General features: G+C 43.5%; 1 protein-coding gene across 2 annotated transcripts in view; it reads left to right on the top strand.

The window, feature by feature from the left end:
- Window positions 1-23,357, top strand: part of CORO2A (coronin 2A) — a 433,064-nt gene that overhangs the window by 254,693 nt on the left and 155,014 nt on the right. For both annotated transcript variants that reach the window (XR_015309352.1, XM_086961842.1), the window contains exon 7: window positions 5,903-6,007. Coding sequence is in view for 1 of the 2 variants with exons in the window: in XM_086961842.1 (XP_086817968.1) it covers window positions 5,903-6,007 (105 nt within the window). In the remaining variant the exon portion in view is untranslated. The remainder of the gene's footprint in view (window positions 1-5,902; window positions 6,008-23,357) is intronic.

The following is a 23,357-nucleotide window of genomic DNA, read 5'->3' on the forward strand; positions in this document are numbered from 1 at the left end:
AAATACACAGCTATCGCACACCCTACGCAGATCCTGCAGAGCAATTGTAAAATGGCGGCTACGTTCCACGCAGTTGTTGAGAAAGGTGCGTTTTGCATGCACGACTCCTCAAAAAATTGAAAAAAATATATATTATAAAAATATTTTAACAAATATAAAAATATATATTATATATATATATTTTTTAAATATTAAAAATTTATAATGTAATCTAAAATATAAGATATCCTAAAATAAATAGATTAAAAAAAATGTAGTAAATCAGTATCAAAGAAATAAATATAACAATTAAGATATTTAAAAATTGTCATTGAAAAAATCTTTAAAAATCACTTGGACCTTGTGTGGAAATCCCAAATGAGGGGAAATTTGTTGCAGCGTTTTTATAGTAGCAAAGCTGATTTTGCTAGTTTATCCACTTGGGCATTCATCAACAGCTTGGAGTCCATGGTCATTCCGAGATTTCTTACTTCCTTTGATACTTTAGGCAGTGATCCCAGTTCATCAGGCCATGCGGCAAGTGGATTGTAATGTTTCCAATTGCCACACGTGAATATTTCAGTTTTTAAAGCATTCAATTTGAGATGGCTCCAGGTCATCCACTGATCCACGGCTCTGAGACAGCTGAAAATTGGTGATTTTCCAATGTCTTTGGGGCATTCCAGTTGAAGGAGTATTTGCGTGTCATCTGCTTAGTTATAGCACGTGAGGTGAAAGTTATTGATCAGTACTGGTAATGACTTCATGTAGATGTTAAAAAGCATGGGCGAGATGATAGAACCTTGAGGGACCCCTGCTTTTGTGGAATGCGGTTTGAACGAGAAAGGTGGGGTATGGATGACATTAGTTCTGTTTTGAAGGTAGGCCGCAATCCAGTCTAGAGCACTTCCCGCCATGCCGGCTTCATAGAGTCTTTGTTTCAGAGTTTCATGGTCAACCGTGTCAAAGGCAGCTGAGAGGTCCAAGAGGAGTAGCGCAGCAACCCTGTTGCGGTCAACTGTATTCTTTAGGTCATCCCAGATAGCAAGGAGGGCAGATTCGGTGCCTCTTCCCAGACGGAATCCTGTTTGGAAGTCTGAAAGTATGTCATTCTCTTCAATGAATTGTGACATTTGGGTAAACGTTGCTCTTTCTATCAGTTTGTCCAGGAACGGTCCATTTGTAACAGGTCTGTAGTTGTCAGGGTTTAGCGGGTCCAAGTTTGTTTTCTTCAGTAAAGGGCGCATGTATGACTTTTTGAGTTCTTCTGGAAATATTCCAGTAGTTAAGGAATCGTTGATTCTTCTTACTGGAGTGGCAGCAGAGGTTGTTAAAAGAATTGCCTGAAAGTTTGTGGTGGACAGGGGTCAAAAGTTGTTGTCGGCAGGCCTGCTTGCTTTGACCAGGTCCATAAATTCATCGTGTGAGATGTGTTGGAAGGAACAGAGAGGGTTGATTAGAGCATTCTTGGATTGTTGTTTTGTACAAGGGGTACTGCTGGTGCTTTGTTTCTGTTTTAAGTACGATTCCAACGTGTCTGCTTTGTCCATGTAATGATTTGCCAGTTTGTCTGTGAAATCTTGAGTAACAGGATGAGTTCCTTCTAGGCAATTTGGTTTGCGAAATTCATTGAGTATTTTATAGAATTCTTTATTTGCATATTTAGCGTTTTGAATTCTGTCTGAATAGTACCCTTTCTTAACTTTTTTGATAGCAGATTTGTATAATCTGTTAATTTTCTGAGGGTGTAGTTTGTCTTGTTTGGCATTTGTTATGAGCCAGGTATGTTGCAGCTTTCTAATTTGTTGTTTTATGTCTTTTATTTCTATGTTTCTCCAAGGCGCTTTTTTTCTTTTGTTCTGTTGTGTGGTTTAGAGTGGTATTCAGGATGTCATAAGCTTCCTGTAACCACTCATAGATTTTGAACAGGATTTATGGTTTCCAGATTTGTACTGGATGTTAGTTGTGTTTCCAAGTGTTCCAAATTGAGTTTGTTCCACGGCCGATAGGTGGCTGGATGTAAGGTAGTTTTAGGTGAGTCGCTTAGCGTTGTTTTATGTTGGAAGGCAAGCAAGTGGTGGTCTGCCCATGTGACTGGAGTTATAGTTTGAAAGGTAACTAATTCTGTATTAGCAAAAATGACATCTAGGATATGTCCAGCTGTGTGTGTCGTATTGTGGACAATCTGATGCAGGTTCAATGCATCTTGGCCGGTGATTATAGTTTTTGGATGGGTCAAATTGGGTTTATCAAACCAAATGTTAAGGTCACCCAGAAGGCATAGTTTGTAGTGTATTGTTATCAGGTTTGAAACTGTGTCTAGAAGTGCGTCTGGGAATGTTGCCTTGCTAGGTGGAGGTCTGTAAAGGAGCAGGAAGTTACAGGAGGAAGACGGTGTAGTATTGCATCTTGTTAGAAGAGCCTCACAATTCTTTATGGAGATGTTGTCAATTTTAGTGATATGTATTGTTTGCCTGAATACAACAGCTAGACCACCTCCTTTTTTGGCTATACGATTTTGTGTGATTATTTGATAGCCTAGAGGAATGGCTTCATGCAGGACTGGAGCCATATCTTCTCCCAACCATGATTCGGTTCTGAAAAGTATTTCTGGTTTTGCATCGGTGAGAAGGTCGTAGATGTGATGCTTGTATTAGAGCGGGTCGAGCATTTATTCGTAGACAGTTTAGTGAGTGGCCTTTGGTGATAGTGGGACTTTGTTTGGTAGAAGAGTGATCCGTATTGTGTGGGTTTGTAGCAGGTGTGTTTTTAGTGCTGGTATTAGCTGTATTAGGATAGCAATTGTGTAGCTGTTCTATATCGTGTTCCTCATCCAGCATGCTTAGAAGGCATTTTGATGGGTCTGCATGTGTATGTGTTGGAGATGGTGTTTGAGAGTGAGTTGGAGTGCTGTGTTGCTTTTGTGGTGTAACATTGTTGTGAAGTAGACATGGGGAAGCAAAGTTGTGAGGTGTGGCGTGTTGCTTATATTTTTTTGCGTGTGTTTAAGGCGGAAGGTGTATGAGTCAGGGGAGGTGGTGCAGCATGTGGGTCATGTAGTAATGTTCTAAATTGTCCAATGGATGAGAGGCGGTTAGAAGTGAGGTGCTGTATTGCTGTATCTGTGTTAGGTGTGGTGGAAGAGTGAAAGCTTGGCATTGGAGTTTGTTCCTTTGTGTGGTTTGAAAGGTAGGTATATGTTTGTATTTTGTGATGGTAAGTATTATGAGGTGTTGCGCTTTCAAGATCTTGTTGTGCTGGTGTGTGTGATATGTTTTGCTTTTGAGGAGTAGTGAAAAAGGGTGCTGATGTATATGTTTCATGCAATCGATTTGGTTGTGTAGTATTGTTTGTGAGAGGAGGTTGTGACGTAGAGTGGGTGGTGATGTGTTTATGAGAAGAGTGTATGTTGATTATAGGAGGGAATGAAGTAGAGGTGAGAGTGTTTATCTTAGACTGGTTTGTTGCAAGAGTTACAAAGTGTGGTGGTGTGCAGTGTGTGTGTTGTGCGTTAGTGTTATTATGGTAGAAGCGAAAGGAGGTTGTTTGTTGGACAACTGATGAAAGGTGATTATATGTTTGTTAGTGATAAAAGGTGGCCTGTTAGGTGTAATTACAGCAGGGAGAGTGTGTCAGAGTGGGATGTAGTTATGTATGGTGTTGATTGGTGTTGTGTTAGTGATGAGTGTATTGGTTAGTGGTATAGGATAGAGTTGTGTACTGTTTGTAGGTGATGGTGGATATGTGTGGTAGTTGGGATAGTATGGTGTGAAGATGTGGTTTGGTTGGGTTTGCAGTGCATGCTGGTACATTAATCTATGCATAGTGTTGTGCGTGGAGTACATTTGGTGTGAGTGTGTTGCTCTGTGGATGTGGATGGTGTGGGTGGGTATTGCTAAATGAGAAAAAGGGCAGCATTTCTGGCCCTAGTCTTGACCAGTCTCATACAGGATCAAACACACAACTGCCCTTGTCCCCTCTGCCCTTAGCCTCGACGCCCGGGCTGAGACGCCCTAACCCTGGCCTTTTTTATAGCCCTAGTAATCAGGTGACCCCTTCAGCCAATGGGAACCCTAGCCCTAACACTATCCAATCACAACACTAGCCCTAAAATCTAGAACCAATAGGAGACCAGGACCTCACAGCCAATCTTAACCCTAGTCCAAGCCCCCAATCAGTTCAAAAACCCTGATCTCTACGTCCAATAAAGGCCCTAGCCCTACCAGTAGTCCCAAAACAAGTCCATGCAACCAATGGCACAGGTAGCCCTAGTCCCTACTTCCAATAGAAAGCCTAACCCTACTCTAAGTCCCACACCTAGTCCAGAAGCCCTAATCACTACTTCCAAATAAAGGTCTAACCCTAGCCCTCGTCCCACCCTACTCCCAACAACCAATAACATAGGAAGCCCTAGTCCCTACTGACAGGTGTGGGCAGCTCTGTGTTCCTGCTTCTGACCCACTGGAGGGCATGCACTGGCTGCCTCCGTTCTATACTCATGAGTTGCAATTACCATTGTTGTGACCAACTTGGCCCTTTTCATTGGTTTGTGCAGTGAGAGCACAGCTTGGCACTATGGTCCTAGTCCTAGAACTGTATCACTGCCCTGCTGAGACTCAGTTTCTAGACCATGTTAAGGATCCGGTTGGTCGCTGCTTGATCGAGGGCCTAAATCTTCCTTACTGCTGCCAGCGCTCAGCGGTTGGATGGGTGATTGCAGGCCCTGGACCCCAGTTATGCTTGAGAGGAGGGTGTCGCTTGCATTTTCAGAAAGAAGAATGTTGTGTGGATTTGTGGATGGTAGAGAGTAGGACAGTGCTTTGTGACTTTAGCTTTTTTCCTTCTGAAGTTGTGCATTGTGAGGCACCTGTTCAGTGTCAATTTTTTTTAAAGAGCAGTTTGGCTGTGGATATGGCTCCGTTTTTCGGCTGGGTTTTCACATGGTTAAATTGAAGCAAGGAGCGCCTGACATCAAAGTACCTTCCTTGTGTTCTCCCATGTTTTAGAGGTGCCATAAATCTTGGGTAAAAGTAACAAATGATGGACAGAATGCTGAACAATGTGTACATTCACCCCAGTCATAAGAATCTTGGTTTAATCCATCATTCTTTTGCTCACCACGCCACCCCAGTTTCGACCCAGCCATATGCAAATCAGTATTGACCCTGTTCTTCATGGGAACAGTCCAGCCTGAACTGCCAAGCCAGATCCTCCCTGGACCAGAGACAAGCATCCTGGGACCAGTTTCGGGGCATCACCCCTCATCAGCTAGGCTAGCTGAATCGAGTGGCACACTGAGCACAGGACTCACGTCTGGGTATACCCTTCCCACTTAGGGCAACAAAAGCAAAAGGAACAAATGATGGACGGAATGGTGAACAATGCAAACATTCACTCCCAGTCACAGGGATCTAGGTTTAATCCATCGTTCTTTTGCTCTCCATGCCACCCCAGTTTGGACCCAGCCATGTGCAAATCAGTCTTGGCCCTGTTCCTCATGGTAACAGTCCAGCCCGAACTGCCAAGCCAGGTCCTCCCTGGACAGGAGACAAGCATCCTGGGTCCTGTTTTGGGACATCACCCATCATTAGCCAGGCTAGCTTGAATCCAGTGGCACAGTGAGCACGGGACCCACATCTGGGCATACCCTTCCCTTTTAGGTAGGCTCATCTTTAAGACTTTGCTATGGCCTTGTATTCATAGTGACTGGGCCTGCAGAGCCATCTCAGTGTCTTGCAAGTTAAAGAAGTTAGAGTAAACAGGGAGATGCTACATTCTAATCCACAAATTGGTAAATATTGTGTTAAATGGTTTAAAAATAAATACATTATTATAAAACACTGCATTCAATAAAATCTCCTATGAATGAAGCTGTAATTTTCTGGCAATGGCTAAATTGATATTTGTTTTCTTTTACGCGCAGGATGACCTTTCTGTGCCTTTGCAGATGGAAGACCTTGATGGCTCCTCTGGTTTGCTGTTCCCTTTTTATGACCAAGATACACACATGCTGTACGTGGTGGGGCGAGTAAGTAATGTTTAATTGTGTGTAATCTGAGTTTACTGCATTGTAAGCCTTGTCAAATTCGTTTTTCAAACCCCTAAAACAAGGTGATAATCAATAAGGTTTTCATGAAATACACATTAAACACGTATAAACATAATTTACTTGCAATACATTTAATTGGAAATTTGTTGATCATTCTGAAAACCAGACTGATTTACCATTCAGTTGTTCAGTGAACCCGGAACATCCGAGCCCAGAATTATTACTCTTACACATGCACATGCATATGATGTGAGCAGGTAACTGGCATCTACAAGCAGACAGATGTGTGAGCTGTGTGACTACTTGGGATGTCATGTAGCAGAGGTGCTGATACAAGAATCTCTTCTCTCATACATGAGCTGCAAATAGAAATGCTTTTATTTCCCTTTGAATTCCCAGTGTTGTACTGAAGCATTTTTATAGTGCTTACCACTCCTAATTGGGACGCTGAAATGCCTACCCACGGATGGCAAGCTAAGCCTTGTAGGGTGTGTGACTGGAAGGGTATTGTTTTTATTTTAAACCTATGTGGGAAGTTTTTTAGGTTTTAATGCCTGCTGACCACCGAGGGGTGGTTATCATGTGATGGTTAACAGCAACTGGCAGTTTGATAAAGGAGGGTATGTGCGAGATATACATGCAAATCCTAACTGTAATAAGAACTAAAACAAATAGGCATCTACACAGCACAAGCCTACCCACGGAGGCAGCAGACAGAGATGCTGTTGAGCAAGCAAAAGGATGCTAAGAAGGCACGAATGGGAATTGGTGGCACGAGCAGTACCCAGGATCCCTTTTTTATTAGTATTATTTTAAATGCAGGGATATTTCCTACTCCTGAACAAAAACACCCCATGAAGGAAAAAGTAATTGGAAGGCTGTAACTCGAGCACAACCTGTACAGTTGTTAAAAGGTCCAGATTCCACTTACACCTGTTAGGCCAAAGGAAGTCATTAATTTGTGCAAAGTCCCTCTTAAGTTCCAGAAAGTGGATGAGCACCAGTCATGTGAGCCCTAGTTGGGTTGTGGCTCATACCTAGTCAGTGGCACCTATGGTGAGAGATAAAGCACATAGTTGGCTGTTACTCTGACAGTACAAGAGGGAATTGGCCTGCATTGTGTTACCCTGCTTTTCATACCCATGTGAGACAATACTTTTCTTAGATCCCTTAGAGACACTAATGCTTTCTAGCTTTTACAGGGAGGCATCCTAGATTTCCTCCCAGAACATTTCATAAATTTCATTATTAACAGTAAAAAAGAGACAATGTGGTAAAAGGATGCTCATTGTGCTTCCAGGGTTTTGGCTAGGACATCAGCATGGGAACAGATAATTTCCCTTCTCCAAATACTCCTGTGCTTCCGTTACCTCTCTCCACCTCTGCCCTCCCTTCCATTGAATTCTGATAGTCAAGACTTCCAAAAGGCGAGGCCTGGTGAAACACTTTTGGCAGACTCCCCAGGGAATTACATGTTGAGGTCTGACTACACACAGCTTTAGCTTTTTGATTGAGTTTCATGTAATAAACACAGAAAACATACACTCAGAGAGCTTTTGGGCATAATCATTTTGCCATTGGTTACTCGGTCATTCCTTTCAGCTGTTACATTCATGTATTGGGGGATCAGGTCAGAGGTGTATTTCAGTCTCATCATTAGCTATCATCTAAAACACGTCTTAGTCTATCTACAGAAAAAGTGCATAGATTGTGAAGGGAATCATTCATGTAATGTAAAGCAGGTGTATTTTGTAGTGTTGTGAGACTGTGTGCGCTAGGACTCTTGCGGTTCTGGGCGGACTCAACAAGTAATGATGTAACTTTTTTTGGTAGGTATTAAGGTGTGTTAATGAACGGTTATGACATAATGAAAGTACAGTATGTGATTGTATACTGTGGAATAAAGACATACAATCCAGAGCTCTGTGTGTGGCATATTCCTTGCATGCTCCCGGGGCCCGGGAGGAAGCTACAACTGGGGATCTGGCCCTGAGGCAACAAGACTTCTGTCCCTGAGAGTTTTCAAATCTACAGTAAACTGTTGGTGCGTGCCACATGCACTCAAGTTGATGAAAAGCAGTTGGACATTGACATGTATGGAATCAAATCACCCCTCCAGCCCATATACAGTCCTTGAAGAAGTTGAAGGCCCTGTGGAGGAGCGCCATTGAAAAGTCAGCCAGAAAACTCTGGTAACGTCAAAAGAAGAGATATTGCACTACTGCCTAACAAAGTGACATTATCGATATAAAGCAAAATGCTAAACACAGCCACAACCAGTTACAATGCAGAAAGCTAAATACTGTGATGAACAACCACAAAAAAGATGTCGTGTATGACCCCCGATCAGGTGTGATGACCGAAGTACAAGCACACGGTCAGTGCTTGCAGACGGTACCCACCCAGATGAACAGTTGCCGTCGTCTGAACAGCATATACTCTTGACTGCAGTAAAAAGAGTGTGAAGTACAATTCTGCTGTGTTTCTGAAACCAGCACTATTCAACACGGTGAAGAAGCAGAATATTTGCACCAGGTGGACCGTATGGATTGAGAGGTTCGATGACTTCATAGATGCAGTAGAAGAAGTGGATGATAAGAAAATCATTAAACATTTAAAGAACTTTGCCGGTGACAGAGTGAAAGAAGTGCTGAAGAAAATCTCAGACTGGTGCAATATTGTACCGTCATGTCAAAGAACCATTGGGAAACAAATTCAATCCAATGGCGAATATCGGCTATGAAAGGTACATTTTCAATCAAGCAAGGCAGCAAGCAGGTGAAACGATGAGTTTGTTGAAAGACTTGATATGCTTGTTAAACACTGCAAGTTTAGTGAATTTAATGTGAAGGCCATACGTCTCTGAGTCATCAATGACTATCTTTCAGACTCTTTCTGAAGACGCATGTTGAGAGAGATGCTCAGTTTAGAGAAGGTGGTGCTAATGGCTGCAAGAGCCGTGAAAAGAGCACATCAACAAGCACAAATACAAAGTAGATGCATGCAAGTTGACGCCTTCAAAGAAGAACAAGCTGTGCTTCTGGTATGGGTTTTAATTTCCCCATGAAGACAAATGTCCAGCCGTAGGACAAATGTGCAGAGGATGTGGTAAAGACAACCACTTCATAACGGTTTGCAAAGAAAAACACAAACTAACTACGTCACATTGAGAAAAAAAATGGACTTCAGAAGGGTCCATAAGCATTCTCGCCAAGTCCTCAAAGCCAAAAAGCAACATCAGTTATGACAAGTAGAAACTAGATAAAGTCAATTGTCATCAAGTTCATCCTACAAAGGCTCGTCATAGTCGAGCGCCAATGTAGTAGATGGATTTGCGATGATGACATCAACCAAGGAATGACAGGCTTGTGTAGGTGTGGCTGCTTGCAAAGAAAAACAAAGGACAAAGGTGAGTCACCATACAAAACAACAGAATTCATTTTGACTTTGCCCCAAGATTACAATAAAAGTCAACAGTTGCCCTGTTACTTTATCATAGACAGTGGGGCTTTGATTAACATCATGCCTGTTGAAATGTTCAACAGCCTGGCTCCTCTGCCACGCCTCATCCTGTCAATCAAAGAGTATACACATGGGCTGCTTCGAAACCTTGGCAGAGTTAAGGATCATTTATAGCTACAATGAGGCACAACACAGTAACAGTCCAAGCGACAATTCACATTCTTCATGGAACCTCATCTAGTGCATGCCTACTCAGTTTTACCAGTGCTGCTGACAGTGGACTGATATCTCTCAATTACAACCTCCACACTCAATCTAAAGTTGTCAGTCAGTTTCTGTTGTTATTTCATGGCCTAGACAGGCTCAAGCCAATAAAAGTGTGACTACACATCAATAAGGACATTTGCCCTGTTCCTCAGCGGTACTGAAGAGTCGCTTTCCACTTGCAAGAAGCTTTTCAGAAAAAAACTAGAAACGCGGTTGAAACATGACATCATTGAGCTCTGGACTGGTCCTACATCATGGGTTTCGCCCGTAGTGGTAATGTCAAAAAAGGACATTGGAGGTGCAGTATGGTATGCATCTCTGTTGATATGCGCCAGACCAACAAAGAAATTGAGAGAGAAAGAAATCCTTATCCACACATAGCGGACATGATCATGGAAATGGACGTTGCCAAAGTCTTCTCTTGTCTTGACCTGACCAAGGGATACCTGCAACTCGAGTTGTAAGAAAACTGCAGGTACATTCCTACTTTTTCAACTCATGTGTTGGTTTGTTCAGATACAAAAGGTTGGGTTTTGGAGGGTCTTCAGCTGCAAAAAATATTTCAAGATGTTTTACATTGAATAATTCAACCTGTCATGCATGTTTTTAATGACAGGGATGTCATACTGGTATTTGGGACAATGCAAAAGGAGCGTGGCAAGGCTCCTACGCAGGTGTGCCAGTAACTTGCTGATGCAGGCCTCACTCTAAATGCAGCAAAGTTTCACAAAACCAAACTCAAATGCCTTGAGCACATATTATCTGATGGGGGAATGACTCCTGACCCAGATAAAGTGCGAGCACTTTCAGCTACTTGCCCCCCACAAAATGGCATCATGCTGTGATCCTTCTTAGGCATGGCCAGTTGTTGCTGAGGGCACATTTGTGACTTTGCTACTGTGAGTCCCCCATTGAGAAACTTGACAAAATGTGTTGTCCCTTGCCTTTGGTCTCCTGAATGTGGCCAAAGAGCTTCAACAGAATAAAACCCGCGATTGAAAATGCAACCCAGATACCCTATTTTTACCCGAAGTTACATACTGAGATCACAGTTGATGCAAGCCCTGCGGGGCTAGTGCAATACTTGCTCAACATAATGGTCTTCTGAATGCTCAGAGACACATTGTAGCTTATGCCAGTCAAACCCTGTTTGACACAGAATATGCCTATTCTCAGCCAGAGAAGGAGAGTCTAGCTGTAGTGTGGGCCTGTCAACATTTTCATGTGTTTTTATATGGAAAGTTCTTCACTATCATTACAGACCACCAAGCGTTGCTCACTTTTTTTTTAAAGCCTAAAAGCCAAGATGCCCCCTCCAAAACAGCTGAGGAGAACATTGACTTCATTGTGAGGTCCAGCACTGCAGCAGCCTTATCAATTGAACAGATCACTGCTGCTACTAATGCTGATAAGAACATGTTTATCCTCAAGGAATTCATTTTAACTAAATCATGGAAGAAGTATGCTAGATCCTTTCATGACAAAGCTGAATTTCACAAATCAAATTCAAGCATGTATAGGATGAACTGTATGTTCCCAAGGAAGGTGTATTGAGAGGCTCATGAATCCCCATACCTGAGACCCTTAGACAGCAAGTCATTGAACAAGCCCATGAAAGACTTTGTGGTATTATAGGTATGAGAAGTTGGCCTGATATGTGATGTCCACTATTCTAGTGGGCACCCTGTATCAGTCCAAACAACACTTATGGTGATGGTTGTAAAGTCAACCTTATAGACCAGCTATCCTAGAGGTAGCATGGACAAAGCAGTCTTAGGCTAAACTCAAGAGGGCATGTGAAGCCAGCTGTTTTACCATATGTAACCCCTATAATACCCAATGAAAGGACACCACACAGGTTATATATAAAATATATATGTATTTATGAGGTCAGAGGCACAAGCACATAACAAGATACTTAATTATCATACAATAAGTTGCAGAATATACAGTAGCACCCTAGGGGCACGTCGAACCATGAAGAACCGGGTTTTAGAACCCAGCGGCGCCAGGGGCACGCCCATAGTCTTCGGGTTCACCTGTCTTAGAATACAGAGACACGGGATACTTCTCGGTGGCGTCAAAGATCAAATATATTGGCTGCAACCAGAAACAGAAGTCCACGAAGTACAACAAAGCTATATTCGTCGGAGATTGCTCAAATTCGTATGGGGAGACATCATCTTTTATGCCAAAAATCACATTCCGGACAAACACCCACTATTTAAATTTTGTCCAATCATAGGCATTATTGCAAAAGTTATCGCATGACGGCAAACCCACTTTTCAGTTGTTCAGCCCACCATTAATTATACAGGAAAGCCCAACATTCCTTCTCAAACAGACCGGACAAACCCATATTAAAAGACCACAACCCATATCATAAAGAAGTCATAAAAGAAGAAACAGAAACAGATACAGAGCAGGATAAGGGGTGTGTGTGCATACCAAACTTTACAATGTCCTGTGCTTTGATCCTCAATCTTGATCAGCTATCGGGCAAGAACTGGCTTAGCAAGGTCAGCTTCAGGCAACAAGGTCAGTTCACTCGGTTCACCCAAAAGTCAGCACAAACTCGAGCTAACGTGTACGTGTACAAAAGACTCGTTCGGCCGTAGTCATCGGCCTATGTCAGGGCAACCACAAAATGGCTGCCATGCACAAAATGGAACCCATGGGTCGGAACGAAATCTCCAAATACATAGTGAATCCATCACTCTAACATAGCGAAATCACTCGTACTTGCCGTGCTCACTAGTTGCGGTCTTCTACTATCAAATTCTTAACAAAACCATGACATTTATAAAGCAGGTGCAGAATTCACGGAACCTCGGGCCCTCCTTTTGCCCTTACATAGGCAATCACTCAATCTGAGTCTGAATCAATATCAATATTCATCAGATCATCAAGATGCTGCTGGAGCATCATCCTATTTCTCAGTACCTCTCTTGAGACAGGTCTCCTTACACACGTAGTAGCACAAAGGCCACATATAGCAGGACCACACTGTACACAGAGACAAAACAAGAAAAGAATCGCTAAAACCATCCCGATGATCATCAGAATCTTCCATCCCCAAGTGGATAACAATCCCCAAAACCATCCTATCAACAACCAATCTCCATTGTCCACATGTATAGACTCGGAGATCTTATGTAGTTAGAAATGGCCTGGTACACTGTAGGAGCATTGTCTAGTATGAAAACGCAACAACTCAATTGGATCAATTTGCATACCCCTCCTCTATCTGCAAGTATGACATCTAAAACCATACGATTTTGTAATGTCATAAGGCGATCCGCTTGAAGCTCAGCAGTCAAATTACTAAGGGCACCAGCAGTTTCATTTATGGTGGACTCAACCACTCTCGTCAATTGCCGTATGTTTCTACTATTCGCCATAGGTCCCCAAAACGGTAGGAAACCCTTGAGAAAGTCTCCCACTTCTTGTCCTGTGGTATCTGCTTTACTGAAGACACCCCTAACAACTCTTGTTTTGTGGTAATCTGCAGCAGCAGTATACGTAGGAGGCAACAAAAACGCAACATAACATGTTCCCGAAAAATCAGGGGGTAACCATGTGTATTCTCTATCATAGCAAACAAAATACGTGCCCTTAGCTGCTAAAAACGGTGGGGAAGTCTGAGACGCAAAGACATACGTCTGAGTACAAACACTCTTCCCCAACTGAGCTCTCGGATTCTTGCCATTACCTTGCAGACAAAAATGACCACGATGGGGTACGACCCAAATCAGAGGTGACCTTTTTCGTCTCTGCTTTTCACTCAGACTAACACTATATCCAGTCACGTTCCATCCGATATAAGCTAATGCCTCATCCCTAGGAATAGTCTCATATGTATCAATATCTCTAATCATATCCATTATTCCCTTCACTAAGGCACTATTACTCGAGTTATCTTTCATGGAACGCAAGGGATAGACTTCATGGGCATAAATAAACATCGTCTGATATGCCCATACTGACCAATTGTAACTGAATGGCAGAACCAAATAGGGGATACCTCTATCCGTAGTATGTTGCATAAGACCACACACCCAACAATTAGTGGTGTTCACTACTAACTGATGCTGATGCAAAAGCTGTACAAAGGAATTATTAACAAACTCTGATCTTCTAATCAGTTCATGTTCAGGTAAAATATGAAAAGAATGCAAAGAAGCAGTAGTAGGAAAAGACATAGGTTGTGTGGTGGGTGCAAACGTCAATTGGAGAGAGAAAACAATCCAACCCACCAAAGACAACATCATTCTAAGTAACACTAGAAGGCACGTTATTAAAAAACATTTTCTACAAATTAATTTACACAGTTTTGTCTTAAAGTTCATTCTTCAACAACTCTCTCAATCTAAAAAAACTCCATCCTCTAACTGTGCTGTTCGCGGCAGTTGGTTTTCTTCTCTCAGTCTTCGTCTGTAAGTCCAGGGAACACCCTAGAACAAACCAGAACCGTCGACCTTGTGTCTACACGGCTTGACACTCCGAGTTTTGATACCGCGACCCTACAGCTGAACCCAGATGGCGGTTCAAAAAAGAAAAATAGATCAAAACAGCTTTTCGGATGAGAGAGTGCAGTTTTAAAAAACAAAAAGGAATCATTTCTTTATTAGTCCATTGTTTCTCTGTCGCAAATTATAGCGGCCTTTACCAGGCACTGTCTGATCTCGGAACAACAACTCAGGCTCAGTGGTGTCCAATCTTAAAGGCGGAGGCACAGCTGCTTGCAAAATATCGTCGTCCTCTCGCTCAGACCATGTCCGAACCAAACGTGCATCACTAAATGGCATAAATTTCGGCACTGTTTCTGTCTCTGAATCACCAACACCTTTATGGACCCACTGGTCGTACGGCAGAGGTAGAGGAACCCTCTTACAATATACGCCGTGGATCCAATTCTTCTTGCAGTGAATTCTCACTGACGTTCGTGTGGATAGAAGTACTTTGTAGGGTCCTGTCCAACGGGGCTGATCATTCTTGGTCCGTTGAAAATTCCGCACCAAGACCCACTCTCCAGGATCAATGGTATGACCTGGATCTTCAGATGCTTGTGGAAGGTTATCATGAACCTGTTGATGTAAGACACGCAATTTAGCCGTCAGGTCATACAAGTAATCAATCAACACAGGGTATTCAATATCACTAAATTTTGTTGGCCTCGGCACTCCCCACACGTTTGCCGGGCGGCCAAATACAATTTCATAGGGTCTAAGGCCTACTCAGGAATGCACTGTAGTTCTAGTTGACAAAAGTGCCAACGGCAAAGCATTGGGCCATTCGAGAGCAGAACTCGCCTGAATCTTGGCAAACTTCAGCTTCAGAGTGCCATTATAGCATTCGACTAAACCAGCTGATTGGGGGGGGTTCGCAGCATGGAATTTCTGCTTAATGCCCAAACCCTCACACACTCTCTTCATAATCTGGCCCACAAATTCACTTCCGTCATCACTCCACACCATCCTTGGTGAACCGAACCTAGGGAAAAATTCCTTGAGCAAGACTTTTGCTGTAGATAAGGCAGTATTATCTTTTAGGGGGTAAGCCTCTACCCATCTTGAAAAGGCACAGACAACCACAAGGACGTATTTTAGGTTGTTGTATCTCTCCATGTGGATAAAGTCCAATTGCAACACCTCGAACGGATACGTCGGAGGAGAAAAATGACCAGCTGGAGTTGGGGTTCCCTTGCCAGGATTATACATCAGACCAACCATGCAATTCTTGACCAGATTCTCTGCGCACTTTGGAATTCCAGCATTCTGCCATTCTGGAGCCAACAACTTACAAATCCCTTTTGCACTAATGTGAGCCATTCCATGTGCCATTGTAACCACTGCAAGCACATACGCATCAGGCAACAACCATCGCTGGTGTTCTGACAACTCAATCCAACAGCCAGTCGAATCCAACATTCCCGTAGTCTCTCTCCATACACTCAATTCTTTCTCCGTAGCTTCAGCCTGAATTGATTTCACACTCTCTATTGTGTCCTCACACATTCCTCTATCTGGAACCCATCTCGCAGGGCCTGCAACATACGTTCGACTCGTCACATCTTTCGCTGTTTCTCTCGCTACTTCATCCGCAAACGCATTACCACGACCAACGTCATCCGTAATCTTCTTATGTGCACTGCATTTCACAATCGCAACTTGCTTCGGCAACGTAAGTGACTCAAGAGGTTCATTCACCAACTGTCCATGCTGAATCTTCGTACCATGGGAAGTAAGGAATCCACGTTCCTTCCACAAACGCCCAAAGCTATGGGCAACACCAAACACATATTGACTATCGGTATACACAGTCACTCTCTTTCCTTTCGACAACACACATGCTCTCGTCAGTGCAATCAACTCTGCTGCTTGAGCTGAATTCTGTGGGATACGTGCAGCTTCAACAATCTTGTGCAAAGTCGTAACCGCATACGCTGTAGTCGTATCGCCATTCGGAAGCTTAAAGCATGAACCATCTACCCATAAGGTACCATCAGATTTCAAAAGAGGAGCATCTTTCAGATCAATTCTACCCTTCGTTTTCTCCTCTGTCCTGTGAAAGCAATCATGCTGTTCCTGAGCATCTGTCTCTACAGAGATCGGCAACAACGTAGCTGGATTCAACGTGTTGCATCGTTTTATGTGCACATGACTCGCCAAAAAAGTCAACTCATAACCTGCAAACGTGCACTCGTCAAATGCTGTGTCTTAGTCTTATTTATTAGGGTATCCACTGCATGTGGGACCATCACAATCAACGTATTATCCAATACCAAACCAGCAGACTGTCGGATAGAAACAGCCGCTGCCGCTGTAGCTCTGAAACAATTCGGCAATGCCTTAGCTACTGCATCTAAAGTCGATGAGAAAACGCACATGGACGCTTCTTGTCACCCAACTGTTGAGTCAAAACTGACAATGCACAACCCTCTCTCTCGTGAACATACAGCGTTAAAGGCTTACTGTAGTCGGTGGTACCCAACACAGGAGCCGAACACAACGCATCACGCAATTCAGAAAAACTCTTCTGACATTCGTCAGACCAAGGAAGAGGATTCGGAGTATCCTTAAGAGTAAGTGCTAACAGAGGTTTTGCAAGTAACGAAAAATTCGGAATCCACTATCTACAGTACGAGGTAATACCCAAGAAAGCACGCACTTCTCTCTGAGTGGTTGGCACAGTCATTTGCGCAATCGCTTGTATACGCTCTAGGGTCAATCGCCTTCCCTCCTTCGACAAGAGATGACCTAAGTAGGTCACTTCTTGGCGGCAATACTGCAACTTCGAAAGCGACACATTGTGATGGAGGTCAGACAAATGCCGTAACAAAGAAAGCGTAGTTTCTTTACAAATCTCCTCATCATCAGCAGCAACCAACAAGTCGTCCACATACTGAATAAGAGCAGCACCAACAGGCAAGACAATCACATCAAGCTGTGTTTTCAAAGCCTGACTATAGATGGAGGGACTTTCACAATAACCTTGAGGAGCACACTTAAACCGGAAGCTTCGGCCTCCTAAAGAGAAGCCAAAAATATCTCTGCTCTCCTCGGCAATCGGGATACTGAAGAAAGCATTCTTCAGATCTATAACCCAAAACCAGGTAGCTGAAGCAGGAATCATAGTCAGCAAAGCAGTATTGTCCGGAACAACAGGAAACTGTGGCACAACAATCTTATTCACTTCTCGAAGATCGATCACAAACCTATAAGCAGGCGGCTTAGAAGAGTCAGTACGCTTCAAGACAGGAAAAACAGGACTATTATACACATTACCTCTCGTTTCTTCAATCACATCTTTCTCAATCAAATCATAAATGATCGCTAAAAGCGCTCTTTCACCATCGTTAGAAATCCTATATTGGGGAATACGTGGCAATTTAACATTTGCTTTAAGCGTCACAACGTATGGTGGAATCTCCAAAAGACCCACATCATTAGGACCAGTAGCCCAAAGAGTATCAGGGAGAGAACGCAATTCCGGTGGAAGCCGATCTTTAGATAAATACATCGGAGAGATCACACTCTTACCCAATGTAAGTTGTACTGACGAAGGAGAACAATGCAATGTTGCATGTAACCTCTTCAATAAATCCAAACCCAACAAATTCGCACCACAACCTGTCGTTAAAATGAGGGGTGCTTCCAATTCACAAGGCCCTATAGAAAGAGACAAGGGACTAGAAACTGGGTTACGAACTGGGGCGCCAGAGAATCCTTCGTTAGGCCAGACAAAGGTGCACCAGGGAGTTTAGAGTGCATGATAGAACTCTTCGCTGCACCAGAATCCAACAGAAAAGGCTCTGACACACCTGATGTAATCACTTCAACATAAGGTCCATTCTGATCTACTGGAACTGACACTACTCCCTCTCTTTGTCTATGGCTGTCCTCGCAATCATTATAGTCAGCATTCTCACTCTCAACATAATAGTCATCAGCATAATACTGAGTCGACTGGCCAGACGCAACTTTCTGTTGATCAAAACAATTCATAGAATTCTGTGGGGGAAAAGAACGTCCATTCTGGGGGAACACACCACGTCCTCTACCCCTAGGAGCTTGCTGAACACCTCGACCTCTCACACCAGATGCACCATTCGCAAGCTGTAACAGAACCGGACAACTATTCTGGAAGTGGCCTTCTTCCTTGCAATATGCACACTGATTAGGGCCAACCGGGATTCGCTGCTGAAAAGACTTGGGCTTCTGCAATACCCTCTGAAACTATTGAGGTTGCTGAAACTCATGCTGGTTATAACGAGGCGGATACGCCTGTTGCAAAAGAACCTTCGTCTTTAGATCTTTAGTCTTTTTCTCTGCTTTCTCTTTCTCATCCTTATCTCTATTCTCGTAGTACTGTGCAGTAGCCAATATCTGGGCCGACGAGGAAACAGCCTATGAACTCTCAGAATCCTTCAACTTATTACACAACTCGGGGAGCAAATTATGGACAAACTTATACACAAACAACCTTTGACCACCTTCCGTACTCATATCCTGACCACTATGATCTATGAAAGTCTCTTCAAACCTAGTGAAGAAATCAGACACACTTTCATCTTTCTTCTGCTTGCATGCTGCTAACTTATCCCAATTCACTCGCATAGCAGGCATCAGACTCTTCATGAAATTAATAATCCTACCAGGAAGTTCCGCAACTAAAGGCTCAGGTTTAGCTCCACCACCCTGTCTACCATCTGCGGCAACAATATTCGCCCATGTATCACCTAACTCTTGCGCATGATTCTCATGACGAGTCTTCGCCCACAAAGGTTGAGGAACCACATTACCAAACAACATGTCTATGTCAGCTAGATTCATGATGCACGCGTCAGCTGTCTGAGACAACTCCTTGTAGTATCCTGCAGGATTCTTACGAGGATCAGGTAGAGTCTGCTTAAGAGACAAACCTTCAGCTCTCTTCCACGGAACATGTACCCATACACGCTGAAAATGAGCCGGTGCAGCCTGAATACCCTGATTAACATTAGCCACAACTGCTTCTTTCCATACTGGAGGAACATCTCTCATTGGATACTGTCTCACTTTTCTCCTAACAGAAGGATCAGACTCAAACAATGGCTGGGAAGGAAACTCACTCCTAAACGCAAGTATCGTCGCAACTGCTTTCTCAACACCGGGACCCACTATCGTCCCTTTCGCAAACTTGGACTGTACATTAAGTAACTCCGATGGGATCTGACCCAACTCATTATCTTCCCATTCCTCACGGAGGAAAGTACACATGGCATCAAAAACATACCTTTGCTTCGGTGCTTCCCACTGCTGGAAGGCATCCATAACTGACTCTAAATTGTATCTCAAGGCATTTAAAAAACATCTTTGAGCCAAAAGATCTAACACTGTCCGTTCTTCAGGACTAGGAAGCTGGCTACGTAATTGTTTACGCGCAGAAACAGGGGTCACACTCAATGACCCAAGGAAAGGAGACAAAAGACCAGTAACGGTATCAGTCATTCTCTGTCGAACAGAAGGAGAAGCTGTCATAAGGACAGGAGACAAAGTATTGTGAGATGAAACAAACGGAGAAGCAGTAGCAGAAGAAGTCGCAAGTATAGGAGAAAAAGACAAAGGAGTTTGAGGCAGAACTGATAGCAAAGTCGGTGGCCCTAGAGGAGGCTGCGCCGTAGAAGAAGAAACCAGCTGAGGAGGAGCTGGCGGCTGAGCAACAACAAGAGGCTGAACAGCTGGAGGTTGCAGAGGTACCGTAGCACTCTGCACGTAAGGGGTGTGACAATCTCAACAAATGTGACATCAAAGGATCCTTTTCAGGGTCCTTCGTTGCACCTTGTAGAAGAGGTGACAAAGCTGGATAACACGTATCGATAGCCATATTATGTTGCCTATGCAACTCCTCAATTGCTTGATCTTCTTCATTTTCTTTAAACTGCCTAGCAGCTTGCATTATCGATACACCCTTTTCTCTCTTATCTCTTTTAGCTTGTTGAATTTCTAGTTGTTTGGCTTCCTTACGTCAAATGCGGAAAGAGTCAAACATTGCCGGCCGGGCTTTCTTCCTAAATAATACAGCTTCCAAATTATTTAAAATTTCGGTATCATAACTACCATGTTGGGGCCATCGTAAGACACCGTCTTTCCTAGTATAACGGACCCATACTTCATTAAACGAAATGGGGCCCACGCCATGTTTAGAATAGAGCTCATGAAGCGGAGTTCCAATCGGAGGTATCGGACACGAGTCCTCCAATCGGGAATCCCTATTACAACTACAACAAAATATCTTCCTAATTTTGCTGAGACTAGGCATCTTCGCTCACTAATCTAGCTTCAAACTTCAAGGGATTATCAAAAACAATAGTCTCGCAAATATACGAGTCCCTCGGCTTTGGTGCTTGCAAGGACCAAATCAAAGATTCGAAGGAAACCAAAACAAAGGACTGGGAGCGACCCACTTATACTTAACTGAGGTATCAATCACACCACCAGAAGACCCGTCTATTGTCTTGCCATACAAGTCATCACAAGGAGGTCCAAGACAGGGCGACAGTCAGGGCAGCAGTCCTTCGTAGCCGTCGGAAAAGCGGGAAGCCTCGCAGCAAAAACCTTCAGTCCGCATTCAACATGCCGGGGTCGATGAAGTGGGGGCCCTCTTCCAGAATTTCCTTACAAAGCTCCACATGATCCTCGGGCTTGGACCGGTACCGCTGAAGTCGCCCCACGTTGGGCGCCAACTGAAGAACCGGGTTTTAGAACCCAGCGGCGCCAGGGGCACGCCCAAAGTCTTCGGGTTCACCTGTCTTAGAATACAGAGACACGGGATACTTCTCAGTGGCATCAAAGATCAAATTTATTGGCTGCAACCAGAAACAGAAGTCCACGAAGTACAACAAAGGTATATTCGTTGGAGACTGCTCAAATTCGTATGGCGAGACATCATCTTTTATGCCAAAAATCACATTCTGGACAAACACCCACTATTTACAATTTGTCCAATCATAGGCATTATTGCAAAAGGTATCGCATGACGGCAAACCCACTTTTCAGTTGTCCAGCCCACCATTAATTATACAGGAAAGCCCAACATTCCTTCTCAAACAGACCGGACAAACCCATAATAAAAGACCACAACCCATATCATAAAGAAGTCATAAAAGAAGAAACTGAAACAGATACAGAGCAGGATAAGGGGTGTGTGTGCATACCAAACTTTACAATGTCCTGTGCTTTGATCCTCAATCTTGATCAGCTATCGGGCAAGAACTGGCTTAGCAAGGTCAGCTTCAGGCAACAAGGTCAGTTCACTCGGTTCATCCAAAAGTCAGCACGAACTCGAGCTAACGTCTACGTGTACAAAAGACGCGTTCGGCCGTAGTCATCGGCCTATGTGAGGGCAACCACAAAATGGCTGACATGCACAAAATGGAACCCATGGTTCGGAAGGAAATCTCCAAATATATAGTGAATCCATCGCTCTAACATAGCAAAATCACTTGTACTTGCCGTGCTCACTAGTTGCGCTCTGCTACTATCAAATTTGTAACAAAACCATGGCATTTATAAAACAGGTTCAGAATTCACGGAACCTCAACCATATACTAAAATAGTGGTATAAGAACCAAGTCATGGCATTTGGTAAGGTTATATTTTGACACCAATTCTGTTCCTTCTCTATATTAACACTCCAGATTCTATTGCAGTTGGCATAGGGAAGAATATGCCAAACATGAACTGGCAGTTCAATCCCTTCCTTCTTTATGCAGATGACGCAGTTTTACTATCTAGAACACCTAACAGCCTTCGGCAATTGCTTGATACTTTTGGGAGCTTCATGGATGGCCTAGGCCTGGCCACGAACTCGGCCAAAACCTTTGTTATGGCTTGTGGCCCCAAATACCTGAAGCTGCAAATCCTCGCATTACAGGGAATTTCTATCACTAGAACTCAGAAATGTTCCTATCTGGGGGTCACGTTTTACTCACAGGGGACATTGGGGCTCTCTTTGAAACAGAGGAGACTCAAGTTCTGTAACTTGATTGGCTACCTCTTTAGCCTGGCTTCCAAAATCGGCAATAAGCCTATCACCCCTGTTGTTGAGTTTTATAAAAGACAGTGCCTCCCTGTTCTTATGTCTGGCTCTGGTTTGTGGGGTCATAAGGTGGCCATATTCCTGCGGGATGAGCACAGAGTCTGTAGGCATGTTCTTGGCAATTCACTAAGGTCATTTACTTATGCTGTCCATGAGGACTTAGGGAATCTGTATGTAGTTGGTGACATCAATTGGCCCGTTAGTGTTACGATGTTCCATGTGGCACAATGCCAAAGCCTCCCTGAACAAGGAGATTATCCGGGATTGCCTTTCTTGTGACAAGGACCTTCATATTCTTTGGCTAAAGTACATTAAGGACGCTTGTCATAAACTAGGCAGACCCAGTATATTTTCTGAATTCACTCCAAGGGACATAAAAGTGTTTAAATACAGCTTTAGAGAACGCAGAAGGTGGGAAAGAGAACTGCTTGATTTGAAGAAGCCTGCCTGTCGGGAGTACCTGTTGGTCCAAACTACTCTAGGGCTGGAAGCGTATCTGGAGATGGTGCCTACTACTTGGGATAATGTGTTACTGACCAGATTTAGCCTGGGTCAGATCAGGAGTCGGCTTTCATTTCCTTTGGGTCAGTTTGACTCTACATTTATTCTTTTTGCCCTTGTGACTAACATTTTCTACAAACTCAGGCACATCTGTGTTCTTCTGCAGGTATTACCACTGCTATACCAGAAGGTTTTTAATCCCGCTCCTCAAAGGCGCTTTAGTTTTTAGCCCATCACTTCTATTTCTGCAGATGCTCCCTACTCTGGAAGTCTGAGTAGGAGCGACTACCTCCCTGCTGTGCAGACAAACATTATCTCTGCAGCTGGCCTAATGCCAGATGTGAGCTTCATAGTCTCCAGGGTACTGCTGTGCCTCTCCGGACCGCCCTGTGGTAACTTGGCGCCAAGTGGGTTGCTTTCACTTTGTGATGTGTGGCCTTTATTATTTATTTCACACTATGCACTTTGGTTGATGATATTTATTTTTAGAAATATTTACTCAAATACTGAGCCCGAT

Source organism: Lissotriton vulgaris, chromosome 3_1, assembly GCF_964263255.1.
Source record: "Lissotriton vulgaris chromosome 3_1, aLisVul1.2, whole genome shotgun sequence".
NCBI classification, from domain to species: domain Eukaryota; kingdom Metazoa; phylum Chordata; class Amphibia; order Caudata; family Salamandridae; genus Lissotriton; species Lissotriton vulgaris.